Source organism: Notamacropus eugenii, chromosome 3, assembly GCF_028372415.1.
Source record: "Notamacropus eugenii isolate mMacEug1 chromosome 3, mMacEug1.pri_v2, whole genome shotgun sequence".
Lineage (NCBI taxonomy): Eukaryota > Metazoa > Chordata > Mammalia > Diprotodontia > Macropodidae > Notamacropus > Notamacropus eugenii.
Genome location: NC_092874.1, coordinates 401,994,634 through 402,012,453, shown reverse-complemented (window position 1 = coordinate 402,012,453; position 17,820 = coordinate 401,994,634). Strand labels below are relative to the sequence as shown.

General features: G+C 40.9%; 1 protein-coding gene across 1 annotated transcript in view; it reads left to right on the top strand.

Annotated features, from left to right (window-relative positions):
* Positions 1 to 4,374: 4,374 nt before the first annotated feature.
* The window catches only part of SNX30 (sorting nexin family member 30), a 169,848-nt gene continuing 156,402 nt past the window's right edge, over positions 4,375 to 17,820 (top strand). The window contains exon 1 of the mRNA XM_072598043.1: positions 4,375 to 4,661. Within this exon, the coding sequence (XP_072454144.1) occupies positions 4,497 to 4,661 (165 nt within the window). The 5' untranslated portion in view covers positions 4,375 to 4,496. The remainder of the gene's footprint in view (positions 4,662 to 17,820) is intronic.

Sequence of the window (17,820 nt, the reverse complement as noted above, 5' to 3'; positions counted from 1 at the left end):
TGAATAAAAGTAGTTAAGTAGCATCAAGGTTCCAACTAGTTAGAATATGTGAAACCAGTCATTGAAGTTTTGACTTTCTACAGAATATTCAGGATCCTAGAAGTGAAAATGGGCAAGAAATAGTATTATTCTACACTGGAAATTCAGTAGAAATGGCTGTAATGGGTGCCCTTTCTGGTTCCCTGTTACATGTCTATTTAGCCAACCTCACAAATGCATGATAGTTCTGCTATATCTATATATAGATATAGAAACAGATATACACATATACAAATATGTGTATATCTATACACACACACACACACACACACGCACATATGAAGAACAGAAACCCTGAGTGGATATTAATCTGTTTACTATATCTGTATACCACAGGCTGACCTAGACTTTCCTCTCTTATTTTTACCTTCTTTACTCCTTCCACCAATCATAATGCATAATGTAGATTGGGGGAAGAACTGGTATAATTTGTGTCCCGGCTACTTTAAAAGCTAGAAAGTTCAAAATGAGGTTAAAAAGCAGAAAAACAGATATCCTAAAAAAAACCTTAAGCCTCATAACTTATACCGATGCAGAAATTAGGCTATCATGTATTCTCCTGCTGTCTTAGAGGCTTTTCTGAAGATGTTGTGTTATCACTGAATGGGACATAGTTTGTAAGGTCTGATAAGAATATGCCTCTCATTTGGAAGTGTCTAGGAGGGGCTGTGATGAGGTCATATTTTTTAGGACTTGCTTTTCACCTTTGAGACCCAATCTGTTGCACCTCTATTCTTTAATAAACATAATTCAGATATATTTATTTGTGATTTAGCTGGCTTTTCACTCACTTGGTGTGCTAGCCAATTTTACCATACAATCCCCTTTAGAGAGCATGTACCCCTAAATAATGAGAGACAGATAAGAAAGATAATTTCTCCAGGTTCTTAAATTGAGCATATCAAACCCCAAACACTGGCTGAAGATCAAAGGGACAAAGTTTTCTAGGGTGTTTGCAAGAGTATCATTTACAATTAAGTCAAACCAGAACAGGGGTGATGATAGACTGAAGAAATTAGAACGTTATTGAGGGGCTAATAATTGAGAGACTAGAGGATAAAGGGCAAGTGCATTAAGATCTTGGGGTCAAATGGTTGAATTTAATCTAGGAATATGAGGTAATGCTTTGCTTTCCCTGTCTCTGCAATATTTTGTTTCCACTTGTTTCTTTTAAAAAATGTCTAAAATTGATATATCTTGCTTATACATCACCTATATTCCCTAATATATCCCTCCCTGTTGCCCTTTGAGAAAACCATCCCTTATTACAAAGACTAAGAAAGAAGGGAAAAAACAATTTAGGAAAACTAATCAATAGCTTTTTCAATGAAAACCAAATGCTTCAGTATTCAACTTTCTAGTCTAATAAGTCTGCATTCAGGAAGAGCTATCATACACTTTAGCAGATAAAAACAGGCACCCTTAAAGAATTCTGGTTTAGGTTAGAATGTGCAAGCACCAAATTGGCTTGTTCACCATTTCTGTCTTGTTTGATGTTATAACAGTAACAATAATACCATTTCTTGTTTTCTATAACAATTACAATGGCTTTATATTAACGTAGTGTTTTAAGTTTTATAAATTTTTCTTTCCCAATAGAACAGCAAATAGTACAAGTGTTCATTTTACAGATGGAATTTCGCAAGATCAGATGACTTGTCTGCAGATAACTGGTAAGACAGCTTGTAAGTGTGGAAATTAGGGCTTGACCTCAAGTCTTCTGACTCCCAGTTCAATATTCTTTTTGCTAAATTATAATCACTGTGATTTTTTTTTGTCATTTTAGATACAGGAAAAGTAGAGTAAAAGTGTGGAAAGGGAAAAACAAGGAAATATCATTTAATTTCAGACTCCAAAGCTTACAAAGAACTTGGAAGTATTTAACTTTCACTCTACTGGCAATAATGCTCTGGACTCATAGATCAAAAGTTTAGAGCTGGAATGACATTTCAGGTCATTTAGTTCAACCTTTTCATTTTACAGATAGAAAGCTGAGCTTAAGTGACTTGCCCAAGGTCATACAAGTAGCAAAACCTGAACTCTAAGTCAGGTCCTCTGATTCCTAACTCCCCGCTCTTCCTACTGCATATTGATGCTTCCAGTTCATTACTTAGTTTCACATGCCTCCTTGAACCACCAGTTGGTATGGATGTCATTCAGTCTCGTTCAGCTTTGTTCTTAGGTCTGAGGAGTCCCATGCCCACCCTGATAACTTAGCCAGACTCAGCTGCAGTGCTGAGCAGGCCTTGTGGGTCCCTGTGGAACAGTCAGTGACCTTTTATCTCTCATCTTCGTGTATCCCTACAGGACAGTGCCAAGTGTAGCATGTGGATTTTGTACATTTCCCTGACCAAAAACGAGCTCTGAGTCCCTATTTGCTAGGCAAATCTAAACTTCTTCTGGAACACTCAGTCATGTGACTTTAGCATAACTGAATTGACTCTTCAGAGTTGCAGACAAACATGCTCAGCTACTGCATAGTTGTTTAGTGCAGCATAGGACGGATCAGCAAATAAACAGGACGTAATAACTAGAGCCCAATGCACAAGACATCTACCAAGCAGCTGTGAATCCTCCTAATCCCTACTATAATCTCTCCTAAAAAGTACAGAAACTGCTTCAAAACAGGAATTCTAGGAAATCGATGGTTTGAGATGTTTGACTCACTGCACTCACAAAATGAGGCAAAACTGGGGAGGGGGTGGGGCTCTGGACTTGGTGCTCACAGCATCGCTCAAGACCTCATTGAACTCTAGAGGAGACAGACTTTTCGTAGTCCCTCATGGCCTTAGTGGGACCTCCAGTCGCTTCTGACTTCAGCTTACTTCTAAAGAAAAGCGGATGAATCCAAAGGCTAGTCCTGGCAAGAAGCCAGCTACCTTTTCATCAAGTAGCATCTCTCTGCTGCTGCCACTGCTTTAAAAAGTCATATCCTCTTCAGCGTCCCCACAAAAGCAAAACATTCTTTCCTGGCCACCCTTCCCTTGTATGCGTTGTCTCCCACTGCCAGAAAGGAAGCTTCACGAGTCAGGGATTGTCTCAGTTTTGTGTCGTCGTTTCCAGGCTCATTCTTATAGACATGTTTATATAGGTAGAGGCCGTGTGATACAATGCGTAGAATGCAGGCTTTGGAGTTGGTTTCCAGTCCTGACTTGTACAGGTGTTAGTTCTGAGACCCTAGGCAAGTCACCTGACCTCCACAGGTCTTCCGCAGTTTCCTAGGGCTTATTCAGGCACGGCCAAGGCTGCACGCTCGCATTCTCGGACGGACTCACAGAGCCTTCATGTACATGCACGCACGTCTGCATGAGGGCCACGTTTCTTCAAAGGGTTTTGACGCGTCTTATACGATCCTTTCAACAATAGGGCTGGTTACTTTGTTATCTCTTCACGGGTTTGGGTTTGGAAGGTTAACCCTGCAGAAGCTTACTGGGAGCGAGACCCTTAACATGCAATTCCCGTGACTGCCACCGAACGAAGGGTGGTGGTGAGGCCGGTATGGGAACCCCCGGACCGAGGAGGACACGGAAGCAGAGAGGCTTTCACGGTCCGTGGGTGCCGTGCCAGGACACCAGGCCAGCGCTCCCGATGCTCGGTCCGGCTGGTCCTGATGCTTGGGGGCACAGCAATCCCAGTCTACGTTCCCCGGGGAGAACTGAAGTTCTCCGCAGAGACTCTGTGTGGGAGGGGGTGTGCGGGCAAACCCCGGGGCACCACCCCAGAGTCAGGCCAGGGAATCCACCGAAACGGCGAGCCTCGGGGCGGCCCTCGCTCACTGCATTCGCCCCGCTCCCGGGGGAGCCGGCCCAGGTGGGGGGGCGCTGGGAGCACTTCCTGCCTGGGAACTGGTCATCGAGGGGAGGCGGAGCCCTGGCTTCGGACCCCGCCCCGGGGAAGCCTCGGCAGGAGGTCCAGCCCCGCCCCGCCCCGCCCCCAGGCCCACCCTTCGCCCCGCCCCCTCCCCGCCTCCCGCCCCCCCCCCCGCTCCAAGTGGGAGAAGGAGCGGCAGGAGGCCGAGCTGACGCTCCTCCCCCCAGTCTGAGGGTGTCCCCGGGCAGCGCTAGAAGGGAGACCGGAGGCAGGTGGGGGGGGACTCGGCGTTATTAAAGCCCCGGGAGAGGGAAGAGGAGGAGGAGGAGGAGGGGGAGGAGCCGGTGCTAGAGCGAGGGACGGCGCGTGAACCCGAGCCTCAACCCCCGCCGGCCCGGCCGGAGCAGCCGCCGCCGCCGCGGCCCCCAGCAGCTGAAGCGGCTGCCGCAGCCTCGGACCGCGGCTCCGCGGAGTCCAGACGCCCGGCAGAGCCAGGCGAGGAGGGCGGGGAGCGGCGAGCTCCTCCCACCCAGCTGCGGCCCGGAGCCGAGCGGGAGAGCCCCCTCCCCTGCGGCTCCCCCCCGGGGGCGGGGGAGGGGGTGGCGGCGGAGGCAGCCGCAGCCGCAGCCGCAGCAGCGATTCCAGCCATGTCGGCCGGAGGCGTCGGCACCCCCAAACCCCTGCCCTCCTCCGGGCCCAGGTCCCTGCAGGACATGCCGCACCCTCTGGCCGGCCCGAGCAGCGAGGAGGCGGCGGGCGGCGAGCTCACCCCGAGCCCGGACCTGCAGCTGCCCCGCAGCATCGCCGACAAGGTGGGGACGGCGGGGAGGGGGCCGGGGCGGGCGGGCCGGGCGGGCGGGAGCAGGAAGTTGCATCCGGTGTGTATTTGGGAAGTTGGGGTCTGGGGCTCGATTTTTTCCCTCCCTTTCTCCCGTTTTCTGTAATGGGGTCCTGGAAAGGGGGGTGCTGAGAGCCAATTCTGGAGTGCCCCCTGTCAGACCGTAACGTCTGGATGACATCGGAGAGATGCATCACGTTTTTCTTCCCCTCCCTTCTGGATTCAGTGACCTCAGGGAGGAAGGAACAGTGCGGTTGTGCCCCTGTGGCCGAACCGCTGGGGATGGCACTTCTCTGGCACTTCCAGCCTCGTTGGAGGGAAGGCGATCCGGCCTTCCTGTGTGGTCGGTGCTGGGAGGTGGGCTGCCTGTGCTCTGGCTTTGACTGCTGAGGGCACCCCCGGCTCCGGGGGGTGTTCCCAAAGAAGTTACCGGTTCCGAGAAGCAACAGTGAATGGGTTCTGTGGGAAAACTGAGCATCTAACCTGGTGGCTTCCCTTCATTAAGTCGTGTGTGTCTGTGTCTATGTGTGTATGTGTGTTTCAAGTCAGGTGACCACCAGCCCTCCTGAGGGGGTGGAATGGTAGTGTGGTCTAGAGTCCTGTGATTTTCATTTTGGTAGCCCCTTTTTACTGGGATCCTGTTCTAACCCTTTAAAGTTGAGCAGATCTAATTTTCGTGCTGCAGGAAAACCATCCTCTCTGCTTCCTCCATCCCCCTTTTGTAAACCGGGAGGTTCCTTTCTGCCCTCAGGAGCAAAGCAAACCACATGGCTATTTTGAGAGACCCTATAGCCTTTGCAGTGGCAGGGGGCTGCTCACCCATATCCTGTTGCTTGCCATTTCAGCACAAAGGTCTTGGTGCCCCCTGGAATTCAAGAGAGTATCAAAATACCTTTTGCTTAAATAGCAAATTTCACTAATTTCAGAAAATAAAGGTAGCTTCAGTATGTACAATAAAGATTTCCAACTTCCAGAATGCGCTATTTGGACTTAAGCTTTCTTCCTGCTTCTAAGATGGAGCAGAGTTGTCGTGGAGAAACCTCCTTTGATGGGCTTGACTCAGAAATGAGGAGAGGAATTGGAGAGTGGCAAAGGGACTTAGGGGATGCATAAACAAGCCACATATCTCCCTGCATATACGTATATGTATATATATTTATGCATACACATATGTATATATATCCATTTATGCATAGATATAGCCATACCTTATATAATCTTTTTCTTTTTTTCATCAACATTGCCCCATGTAGAAACTCCTTCCTGGTGCTGATATGTAACTTAAGAGGGAAAAATAATTGGCCTATGGTTACTGTATGTGTCAGAGGCAGGACTTGAACCCAGGTCTTCTTGACTCAAAGGGCATGTATCATGAATCTGGTTTGCTTTTGCCATAATTGAATAAAATCATAAGGATCTATGTGTGCTTACCAGAGAGCAACATCCTTGAAATATAACTTCCTTTACAACCTTTGTCCTCCTTGTGTTTTCTAGTGGTCAACTTCAACCCTGGACTAACTCAGTTCTGACCTACAAAGGTTTCGAGAATAGGGAAGAAACCACATTTTGATTACTGCTTGCTTTGTTAATGGATCTCAGTTCTCAAAGAAGAAAGATTGTCCTGGAGGCATTATTATTAATTAGCAAACAATTAATAAAAAGCACCCTTCAGTATTTTAACTGCTACACAGAACTTTGTAGTGACATAATGCTGACTTTGGGCTCCCAAGAGAATGATTTATAGTGAGTTACTTTTGTCGGTAGAGGCCGAGTGATGAAGTTGTCTCCGACTTAGAAGCAGCAGATTTTCTTGCCTTGTTATTTTTTGTGTGAAAATGTACATATGCTTTGAGTATGGTATGATTTAAGTACCCAAGAAACAAGCAGACAGTGACAACAAGAGCCATAATGTTTCCTTGGTTAGCAGAATCCTTTTTTTTCCCTTTTAAATCAGAAATATGATTTCATTGGTGTACAGAGCTTCTGGTAAACAATTTCCTTTACTGAGGCACATCAACTTCTCTCCAGCTGAGGTCCAAGTATCAACTTTACTTAGCTATGGCATGGTATTATGGTTGTTATAGCCTTAATCCCATGAACAAGTCACTTAATCTCTGAAAATGTCAGTTTGCTCATCTATAAAAAAGAGGATAACCCTTGTACTACTCCTTTTACAGTATTATGAGGAAGGGAAGAAGCACTGTGCAAAACAGCCTGCCATTACTGACGTATATATCACAGCTAGATAATAATTTTAGTCATGGGTCCTAGTACATTGCTAGTATTATATTTCCTGGAAAATAAAGGGTTCACACCAAAACTGTAAATGATCTGAAAGTAGCTGACTAGATAGCTTCAAGGATAACACATGCTTTTGTGGGCCATTCTGGTGGTTCAGGGATTGTAACCAAATGAGAACTTAAGAGACCATCCAGTACTGTAACAATAAAAAAAGTTTGTGTAGCAAAACAATGAAAAAGATCCACAGCAGAAATACAGCACTGGTTCAGGAAAATGGAACCTGCTTCATTTTTGTAGATGGATCTGTTCAGAAAGGTATGTTCAAGCATTTGTGAGGTGCTCACTGTCTGTTAGGCTTTGTGACTAGATGTTGAGAAATAACAAAGCAAAAACCAATCCCTGCCCTCAAAGATCTTTCATTTTAAGGAGTTTACATCTGAAGAGAGATTATTTGATCCTGTCACCTGTCTTCAGGAAAGCCAAGTATTATCATTCCCATTTTACATATGAACATTTTACATTTCCTGTTTTTATCGCTGTCTAATAATGCAAAATGTGAGTTTTGATTGAAGGGTTGAATGAAAGATGGCTTGGGCTCAGAAGAGTGTATTGACTGACTTGGAAGTGGTACATCTGTAAGCCCCATTAATATTCTGAGCTATAGCTCACTAGGGACAACTGCCCTGACTTTGGGGAGGAGGTATGGGGAGAGGAAGACTAGCCTATCATACCTAGTAGGCCTTAATGACTGAGAAGCCATATCAGTGACTGGAACCTTAGACCAATTAAATTTCAGGAACAGCTTGTTGGATATTTTGGGGAAAAAAACTAGCCTAAGTCTAGTGGCAAGGATCCTAGCAGATATTGTTCCTACCACACAGGTATTAGATCCCAATAATTTTTAAGTCAGAGCCTTCGAACAACTGAATCAGTGTTTCAGTAATTTGAAGACGTGTGTGGTTTGGATTACAGAGGGGTCATACTTAGCTTATCCTCTGTCTGCTTTGCCTAGAATGAAGTCTTTAGTCTCAACTTGGAAAACAAGGTTTTGAAAAATGTTGTATCTCATTTCCATTTGTGTTCAATTTAAATACTTCCTCCTCCAAAAACAATCCCACCTATATCCATGACCCTTTGATCTCTCAATAGATGTTTTTCTACTTTTTGTCTTAGACTTTAACTTGTTGGAAATCTGTCTAGTATTGAATGTGGGGGTTCTTGGGACGCTGTTAGGTCTGGTAGGATATACCTTAAAAGACATAGTCCTTGTTCTCATAGAGTTTATATGATCTAGTTGGGAGACAACATATAACTTTATGAAAAGTCAGTCAGTGAATGCAGTAATAAAAGCATTGTCACAAAGTAGTACATGCTTACCACATGGTAATAAAATATAGGCTAGATCTCTGTGGCTGATATGGCTTGGAAAGGTTTTAGAGGATAAGCACGTGTGTTAGGCCTTGAAGAATGGGGGAGATGTGAATGGACCAAGTTTGAAATGGAGGAAGTTATATATATATATGGAGGAAGTTATATACATATATCCCACAAATGAGATAATCAAGGGACAATTAGATTAGTTTGGCTAAAGTGGAAGTTTTTTTTCAAAAACTGGATTGGGCAAAAAAGTAGTATGGAGCTAGATTGTAAAATATCTGAATATTAAGCCAGGAGCATAGAACTTGGTTATAACCAGTGGGGAGCTATTAAAGATCTTTGAGCAGAAAAGCAAAGTAGTATTTTAGGAAAATTCATATGGCTGATCTATCAGATGGATTAAAGGATAGGGGGACAGAATGGAAGCAGAGAGATCAGTTTGGAGGTTTTTTTCCATACTAGGACTAAGATAATAACTTGAACTAGAGTGGTAGCAGTGAGAGTGGGAAAAGAGATAGATAATGAGAAAGATTTGGGAGGAAGAATTGAGGTGAATCCAGTGACTGACTTAAGTTAGTAGTCAGAAAAAATAGTCAAAGATGACTTGCAGGTTTTTAATTTGGATGATTGGATGTATGGCCGTACCATAAACAGAAGCTGGGAAATCAGGAAAGTGTGCCTTTAGATCCCTTCAGATGACTGTGGAACATTCAGCTGAGAATGATCTTCAGAAATTGGAGATGTGGGAGTGGAGCTTGGGGAAAAGGACAGTATTAGAATGTCTTTTTTTTTTTCCAACAGGGTTAGTGAGAATGGATGAAATCTCTGAAGGAGTGAGACTGTGTAAAAAAAAGCACTGAACACATTAAAAAGGACATAGTTGCAGCTCTCAAATTTTTAATCTTGAGGAATGTCCACATTTATAGAACGGAAGGAAGAAAAGTAATAAAGGAGATAGAAAATCTTAGATAGGGAGAGTTTTATATGCAGTGTTAAAGAACAGCCCATATGTCAAGGAATATGAGGACTGTTGGAAGGGCGCTGACCTTCATCAGATTCAATAGAGGGAAGTAAGGACCGTGGGTGGTGAGGATGTGATTCAATTCATTCTTTCTGAAGTGAGTTACATAGTAACATACAGAGTAACACTTTTGAATCTTGATGTCTTCTGGCTTTTACATCATCATAATTACCCCAGTATCCCTCTCCCTTCCTGTCCCAGAGAGTCATCCCATAATAACAAAGTGCTGAGGGGACCAAAGTCACTGGTTATTAGCTCTTTGCTGTCATTATATCAATACTATATGTAGGTATTGTATGTTTAAATTTTTTTCGACTTTAAACAAGTCAGTTCACTTTTTGCTTCATTTATTCCATTCATTTCCTCATCTGTTTTGCATGTGTAGACAGCCTAATTTCTTAGGTATTATAAAGACTGGTCTTGGGTATTGTGAAATTTTTCTCTTAGAGAAGAACGCTTTAATTGGATCTAATGGAGAAAAAAAAGTGGTATGTTAGCTGATCTTTTAAAGTAATTTCCATACCTATGGATTCCAACGTAAATTTTCCTTATTCTGAGCCTGTGTAAAGTAATAGAAAACTTAAAACTCGGTTTTGCAGTTCTCGTTATTGCCATTTATTAGCTTTGAAAAGCAAAAGAAGAGACTTCATTGAATCAAACAAAGAACCCTCAAATCACTGGGTTTCTAATAGATAACCCTACTGCTTGAGGCTCTGATTTAAATCCTTATACATTATAGACAATTGGATGTGAATAGTAAATATCCAGGGAAAAACCAAGGCATGATGGGAATAGTTAAAAAAATGCTGATAGTAACAGCTGCATCTGACCTTCTCTGAAACTATTCTGTGGGTATCAGTGTATATTATACTGTCAGAGATATATCGTTTTGGAAGAGTATAACTGAAATCTGAGTGCCTCTCCTACTTTATTTAATAATACAAAAAATTATATTTGGTATCTTGACTAATTTTTGAGGAACAGTTTTACTTTAATTTCTCTTAAGTCATTTTGGTAAAAGATTGGATAGAGTATTAAATTTCCTTTATATTTCAATTTAGTAGCAATTTGTATCAACAGTAAGTTAAATACACTACACACAAAATTATGAAAATTAATGAAAATTAAATATGCACATTTATTTTAATCTACAATAGTAGAAAGCTTTCATGTTCTAATCTTGTCATTTTCTGAAGCTTCTTTACCTGAGTCCCTTGATCTGATTTCTAGAAACTCAGAAAAGACAAAAGATTAATCTGTAGTTGTACCATGACTATTCTTGATTTGTTGACATTGGGAAGTTACCTTCCACTATTAAAACCTTATTTCCATTAATGATGGTTTTAGAGTGGCAGCTCAGTAGCATTGAAGCCTTTCATAGCAAAGGTATGTTTGTGAAGACATGACAGATTTTTCATTATCTGAGCCTTTGACCAATTTTATTTTTTAATTGAGTGCTTGTAGATAAGATGAATGGGTTGGATGATCCTAACATAAAGAAAGAAGCAGCGAGGTATCATGGAAAGGTCTGGGATGTTGGAGTCAGAGGATTTAGATTTTAACTTAGCTCTGCTACTTCCTATATATATGTTTTTGGCAAGTTGTTATTTGATCTTCAGTTTGTTCTGATCTGCATAGGCATTTGACTTTAAGGCTCAGAATGGAAATAACTTTTTATTTCCCATGGAAGGAAAATGAATGTATTTTTTCTCTTTTAAATGGCAGTTAAGGAGAATGGTCAGGGTCCAGTGGTACAGAACTGGTCTAGATACTGAGAAACTGATGAACCATATTACCAAGGTTGATTATTTTTCTAGACTATCCAAACTAAAGTGATAGTATTCTTTCTGCTTCAAATAGTGATAGCATAACTATCTACTAAAACTCTGAACTCTCAGAGGTTTGTCCCTTGAATAAGGCTATGACTTGATATTGCAGAAGGCTTTGAACTCCATCTAGAAGGAGGTTTTCTTAATTAATGAAGAAAAAAAGGCAGATTCTTTTTAGTTAACAGGAACTCTCAGGGTGTACCTCATTATCAGCTTGCTAGTGTATAAATTTATGTGCATGAGTTTGAAGGGAAAGGTATTTGGGGGACTAAATAAATGAAGGAAAGAGTATTTATCAAGAACTTACTATGTACTAAATACTTAGGGTATAGCTTGGAGAGTCCTTTTTCTCCAAGAGCACACACTCTAAGTGGGGAAGATAATATATGAAGAGAGAATAGGTAGCTACAGGGTAGAGACAAGGTCTAAGGGTACAATTTTAGAACAAAACACACATCCAAACCGTTGGGAGGTTCAGATGGCAATATATAGAGTTCTGTAGGGCATTGTTCCAATTAATCAAGCAGTCAAGCTGCTCCAAGGTAAATAGTAATACCTGGAGGTCTTTAGGATGCAGTGAAAAGATGTTAAGAAATTATCTTCCATCTCACTAAAAAGATAATGCTCATGCCATATACAGTTGGGACAGTTGCTCTTCCCACTCCACTGTTCTATGACTGAGGTCCGGAGAGGGGTAAAAGGAAGAGGTGAGGAAGAACATTCCTCCCTTCTCTTCCTGTCTGTCACGTTAAACATGTATTCAACATATGGTGATTGTTTATTCACTTACGCGAAAGATACTTTTGTTTGCATCTCCTCAAGAGTAAAAGCTTTTTTACCCTTGCAGATCCTCAATTTTCAGTACTATTCACTATGGTTCATCTACTGAACACTCAATAATTATTGATTGAACTCTGTCATTTTACTACTTTAACTAGCCAGGCATGGATAACTAGATGCACATATTGTGAGAAGGGTGTATCATTGTAGTATAATAGAAAAAGTTGGAAGTTGAGATCTTTGGTTCTTCAGCCAGTAATGCGTGTAGTCTGGAGCAGGCCACTTAGCTCATCTTTGCCTCAGTTTCTCCATCTTTAAAAGTTGGGACATTTCCCTTTATGTGTGAGACAGAATTTTGGTATAAAATTAAGATAATTATGTTCTGTGATTTAACATCATGCTAACCCTCTCTAACCTCTTCCTACCTCGTAAGAACAACAAAAAAAAAAGATTTGAACATATTTAAAAGATATGGAAATAAAGTTATGATATTTTATTTATTGTGATTAACTAGAAATGTTTATAAAACAAGGTTAGGAGGTTGTGTTGATGTTGAATATTGATTTCTATAAAACTTTTAATTTTTAAAAATGCTGCATGAATTTCATCTAAAACCAAGGTTAGAATGATTCTGGTTGAATAGGTAGACAGATCTGCAGATTGACTTACAAGTCATGAGTCAAGACCCTCAGCCTTTCTAGATATGGAGAATTGGCTGCTAAAAGTTTTCTCCTACACTTTTCCAGTAGATGGAAGCTGAGAGACTTCCCTCTTTGAACACATGGGACAGAATTATGACATAAAATGAACATAATATTAAGTGTGTCAGGCATATATATACATAAACAATTATTTTACTTCCTGAAAGCATGTAAAACTCTGTTACATGATCACTGTAGAAATTAGAGTTTTAAAGATAACTAGTGGTCCTTTTGCCTGTGTTGATCTGATGGTTCTGTATTTTAAACTTAAGTTGTGACAAACAGCGTGTGTGTTGTTGTGTTTCTATGTTGTAAGATGAGGAAATGCAGTTCTGTTGTTCACTGTCCAGGGAAATAAACTGCACTGTTATCTAACATTGTTTTCCAAAATCTATTTTGTGTGGATACAGATTTCTCTATTTACATTTTACTTTTGCCTTCATTTATGTAGGCATTTGGTTTCAAGGCTCAGAATGGAAATGACTCTTTTCCTGCTTGAGGAAGGGAAATGAATGTATTTTTTTCTTCTGTTCATATTTGAAAGCCCCTTGTCTACAAGTGAAGAAACAACAACAAACAAAATACGGCTTAGAGAAGCAAGAATTGGAATCAGCTGTAACTTGAATTAGTTATTGTTTAAGAACTTGCTTTTTTGTATGTATTATGAGTCACAAAACAAACCTTAGAAGACTCAAGGCATATTTGATTGGGGAAGTTCTCTGTTTTACTTTTCCATGGAATTGACCCTATTTTACTGGTATTGTCCATTAAATTAATCTTATCTGGCATGTACTGCAAATCAGCATAAGTAAATCTTGTCTTCAAGACTCATATCAGCAAATGGGAAGAAGACAGCGTCAAATCTGGTGTTTCATCATGCCTTAGTCAGTTAGTGCCTCTTGGATAGTGTTTTTCGGAAGTTTTTTAAGGAAGCCTTGAAGAAACTGATGTTGAAGGTCTTTAAAATCTATAAACAGTAGAAACTTAAGCCATATTCTAAGCATAGGAGGATGGAGATAAGGATGATGTTTTGAGGCCAGAGTAAAAATCTTAGAACAGTTGCTATAAGAAATAAGGAGTCTCCTAGAGGTTAGTGAAAGGATTGTTGATCATCATGCAGGACAGAAGTGTACATGTTTAGTTGTTGGGTTTTTTTTTTTAATTGTTGTTGGCAGTTGTTTTCTTTTGATTTTTGAACTGTTTTTTTTTTTTTAATTTTATTGGGAGAAGAAACTTTTCCTCCCATTGAAGATCCATACCTGCTCTACAGCACAGAGTGCTAGAGTTGCCTGGTGTACTTAGAGGTTTAAGTGATTTACCCAGGGTCATACAGTCAATGCGTGTGAGAGTCAGGACTTGAACTGATGCGGACTCCCTGTCTACTAACATAGTGCCTCTATGGTACATGTGTTAAGAATTTAGTAATTGTAAGGATATTCTGATAGTTAGGTGAAAATGGAACTACACTAAAATTTTAAAGATAAACTAAAGTGAAGGGAGTGTTGTTGGTGCATGATTCTTTTTCTGTTTGCAGATGATTGTGCACTCAGTGCAGTCTCTGAAACTGAGATGCAATGAAGTATGGCTCAATTCTCTGTTTGCCTCCCTAATTTTGACCTAATAATCAACATCAAGAAAACATAGGTGCTCCATCAACCAGCACCCCACCATCCCACCATCCAATTGATGTCGAGCCATCAATTACAGCAAATGGAGAAGTTTTGAATACTTTGGTAGTGTCCTTTTCAGGACTGTACACCTTGAATAAGGTTGACACATGCATTACCAGAGCTAGCTCAGTGTTTGAGAGTCTCTGAAGAAAAGTGTGGAAGAGAAGAGGTATTTGACTACCAAACTGAAGGTCTACAGAGCCGTTGTGCTGACTTCATTGTTGTATGCCTGCAGCGCCATGCCAGGAAACTGAATTGGTTCCATCTGAATTGTCTTAGGAAGATTCTGAAGATCACCTGGCAGGATAAGGTACCAGACACTGAGGTTCTTTTTTGAACTAAAGTGCCAAGCGTTCAGACTCTACTGCAGAGAATGCAGGTCCAATGAGTTGGCTACATTGTTCAAATGCCAAGTGTACTCTTGCCAAAAAGACTATTTTATAGAGAACTCACACAGGGCAAGCACTCACATGGTGTTACTAAGAGAGACACAAGGACAATCTTAAGGTCTCTCTTAAGAATTATGGAACTGATTGTGACGTGGGACTCATTAGCATAGGACCATCCCCCATAGTGTGCCCTCATCGGAGAAAGCACTGTGCTCTATGAGCATGGCATGAGAATTGAAGTGTAGCTCAAAAGAAACTTGAGATATGCAAATGTAGAGAATCTACCCCAAATGTTCACACAGACTATTTGTGCCCCACCTGTGGTAGAGCATTCTGAGCTCTTCTTGGTCTGATCAACCATACTGTTGGATACGGATCAACCATGCATTGTTGGACACACTGTAACTTGACTCTAACATGGTAGCATCATTCTTTTTCTCTTTGTGCACTTTGGACTTAGACCCTTTCCATTTGCTATCTCAGCCTGGATTGTCTTCATTGGTTTGTAAGTTATAAGTCCATAGTCCTTGTCTCTGGCATCCGTTAGCAGTATATCCTCAAAAGCCTATAAATTGCTTATAATCCTCCAGCAACGTATACATATGTTTTCCCAACATTGTAACCAACAATTTTGGAGGGTCAGTTTGATGGCTGTGAAGTGGTCTCCCAAAGTTATTTTAATTTGCATGTCATTGATTTGTGGGCAGCCTCCTTTTAAATATTTTATCTATTTCTCCCTCTCCTCCACCTTTCTGACCTAACGAAAATCAAGCTCAACCTAAACGTAGTTGTAGTGCTGCTTCCATCTCATGGATACGCCTCATCCCTTATTACTGAATGTACCATTTCAGGATCACTTATTCTAATAATTTACTCTGTCTTGCATTTTGAATGCATCATTGCTTCTGTTCCATTTTTCTCTTCCCCATCCATCCCTTTTACATGTTACATTGGACTTTAGTATTTAGATGGTTTTGTTTGTTTGTTTTCCTGTTACCTTTCCCTAATCTGACACATGGATTTTACAATTCTTACTTCTTAGTCTCTGTTGTTTGTCTGTACATTTTATATGTTGACCCCAAGACATGGTATATTTAGAACTAGAAAGAACTTTAGGCACTTTCTAGTCTGACAGACTAATTTTACAGAAATTGAGGCCCAGAGAAGGCAAAGTGACTTGCCTACAGTCACCAAAGTAGTATGTAATAGAAGTGGAACTTAAATCCAGATGTAATGACTCCAAAACTGGTGATGTTTCCATTGTACCATCTAGAATAGAGTGGTTTTCTCCTGTTTACAGCCTATTTGATCTGTCACACTGCACCAGCTCATTAATACCAACGGCGCCTCTACTCTTTTAATATCTCCTGGTCTGTCAGAGTATTCTTGGACTCCGTAGGCGTTCTTGGTCCCACTGTTGGCCACTTCAAACTGCCTTCATGAACTCCAACAATCCTTGACTTCCTACCACCCCAATTCTAGGTTCCCCATACCATCTCTTTTGTTTACATTTCAAGTCACCAGAGGTCTGCCAGTAAAGAAACAGATGTTTAGGCCTGAGGACTACAATTCATGCTAGCATAATATCTCAGTCTGGAGAAAACACATATTTCAGATGTAAGGTTTTGATCAGAAATAGAGGTACTAGAGATATTTCCGAAAACAACAACAACAAAAAAAACCTATAGATGAGTTGGAAAGAACTTTTATTAAAGTAAATTAGTGATGATAAAATGTAAACATAGTAATGGATAGGGTGCCAGGACTTCCTAAGTTTCTAGGCTGTAAAATAGGGATAATAATAGCACCTGTCTCACAGGATTTTGTGATGATCCATTGAAATAGTATTTATAAAGTACCTGGCATATAGTAGGCACTTAATAAATGCCTGTTCCTTTCCCTTTTCTTTTTCCTTCCCTTCAAATTGTCCCTGAATTTCTTGACTACCAGAAGATACCCACACCCCCCTCCCATCCCCCATTCACTGTAGAAACTGTAGAGGTAGAAAAAAGCAGGTTTAGAATTTCTTGTAACTGAGTTAGGTAAAGTCATATCATATACCTTTGGCTTTAGTATATCTTCTATGAGTTTGGCTTGACTTCAGTTTTTCCCCCACCCTTTTACTGCCTTTGCTTTATGATTCCTAGTTAACAATTAGATAACACTTTGAGGGCAGGAATGGATGGATTTCTTCCATGATATGTATTCATAATTTAATAAATGTGAGGTGCTAGTGAGACTCTTCATCCGTTTGGCAATCCTCTTGTTAATCTCCCTCTTTAGCAAATTCCCTGCAGTAGGAGTTTAGACACTGTCTCCTTTCCAAGTCCCCTTTTCCTTCCAAATATCCCTCAGTGAATAAGCAAAATTTTTTTGGCTCCAACTCCCTCCTACTCAACATATCACTGTTCTCTCATCCTCCTTTGCCTCTCCTCACCCTCAAAGAAATATCTTTTCTTTTGAAAGCTAAGCTAAGATAAACTCTCTCTGTGCTCTTCATCTGAGGAATGATACCCCACCAGGACTGTTACTGTACTTCTCTTCCTCCTCTAGTTTTTGTTATTGTTTTTATTTTTTGAGGCAGTGTGTTTTAGTGAAAAGAGTCCTTGACTTTAAAGTCAGAAGATTGCTCTAACCCTTGCTGTGTGACCTTACGTGGCTCCTTTGTCTCCTAAAACTTTGGTGCGCATCTTTAAAAATGGGATAGTACTTGAAATACCTATCTTTTGGTATTGTGTGAAGAAACACGTCAAGTAAACTGAAAAGATCTATGTGAAAATGAACTGTTATTGTAGAATGTCTCTCCATGCTACTTCCCATTTCCTTCTGACTGTGTATAAGTCATCTCTTGAATAAGACTCCATATCCGAACCGCTCAGTCTCTTTGAATTATGGCTTTTAAACCTCATTACCCTGATTTTTATGAAAATAGTTTTAATAATACAGTTTTTGTTTTTTGATTGGATCTAAAATGGTGCAGCTGTATATATGTATGTATTTATATGTCTGCATATCATAAACACACATTAAATTCCTTTTTATCTCTGCTTTTCACTTTCTTGAAACTCTTCCCCCTGGGGCTTTTGAGACACTAGATGAATTGTAAATCCATATCCCTGTGACAT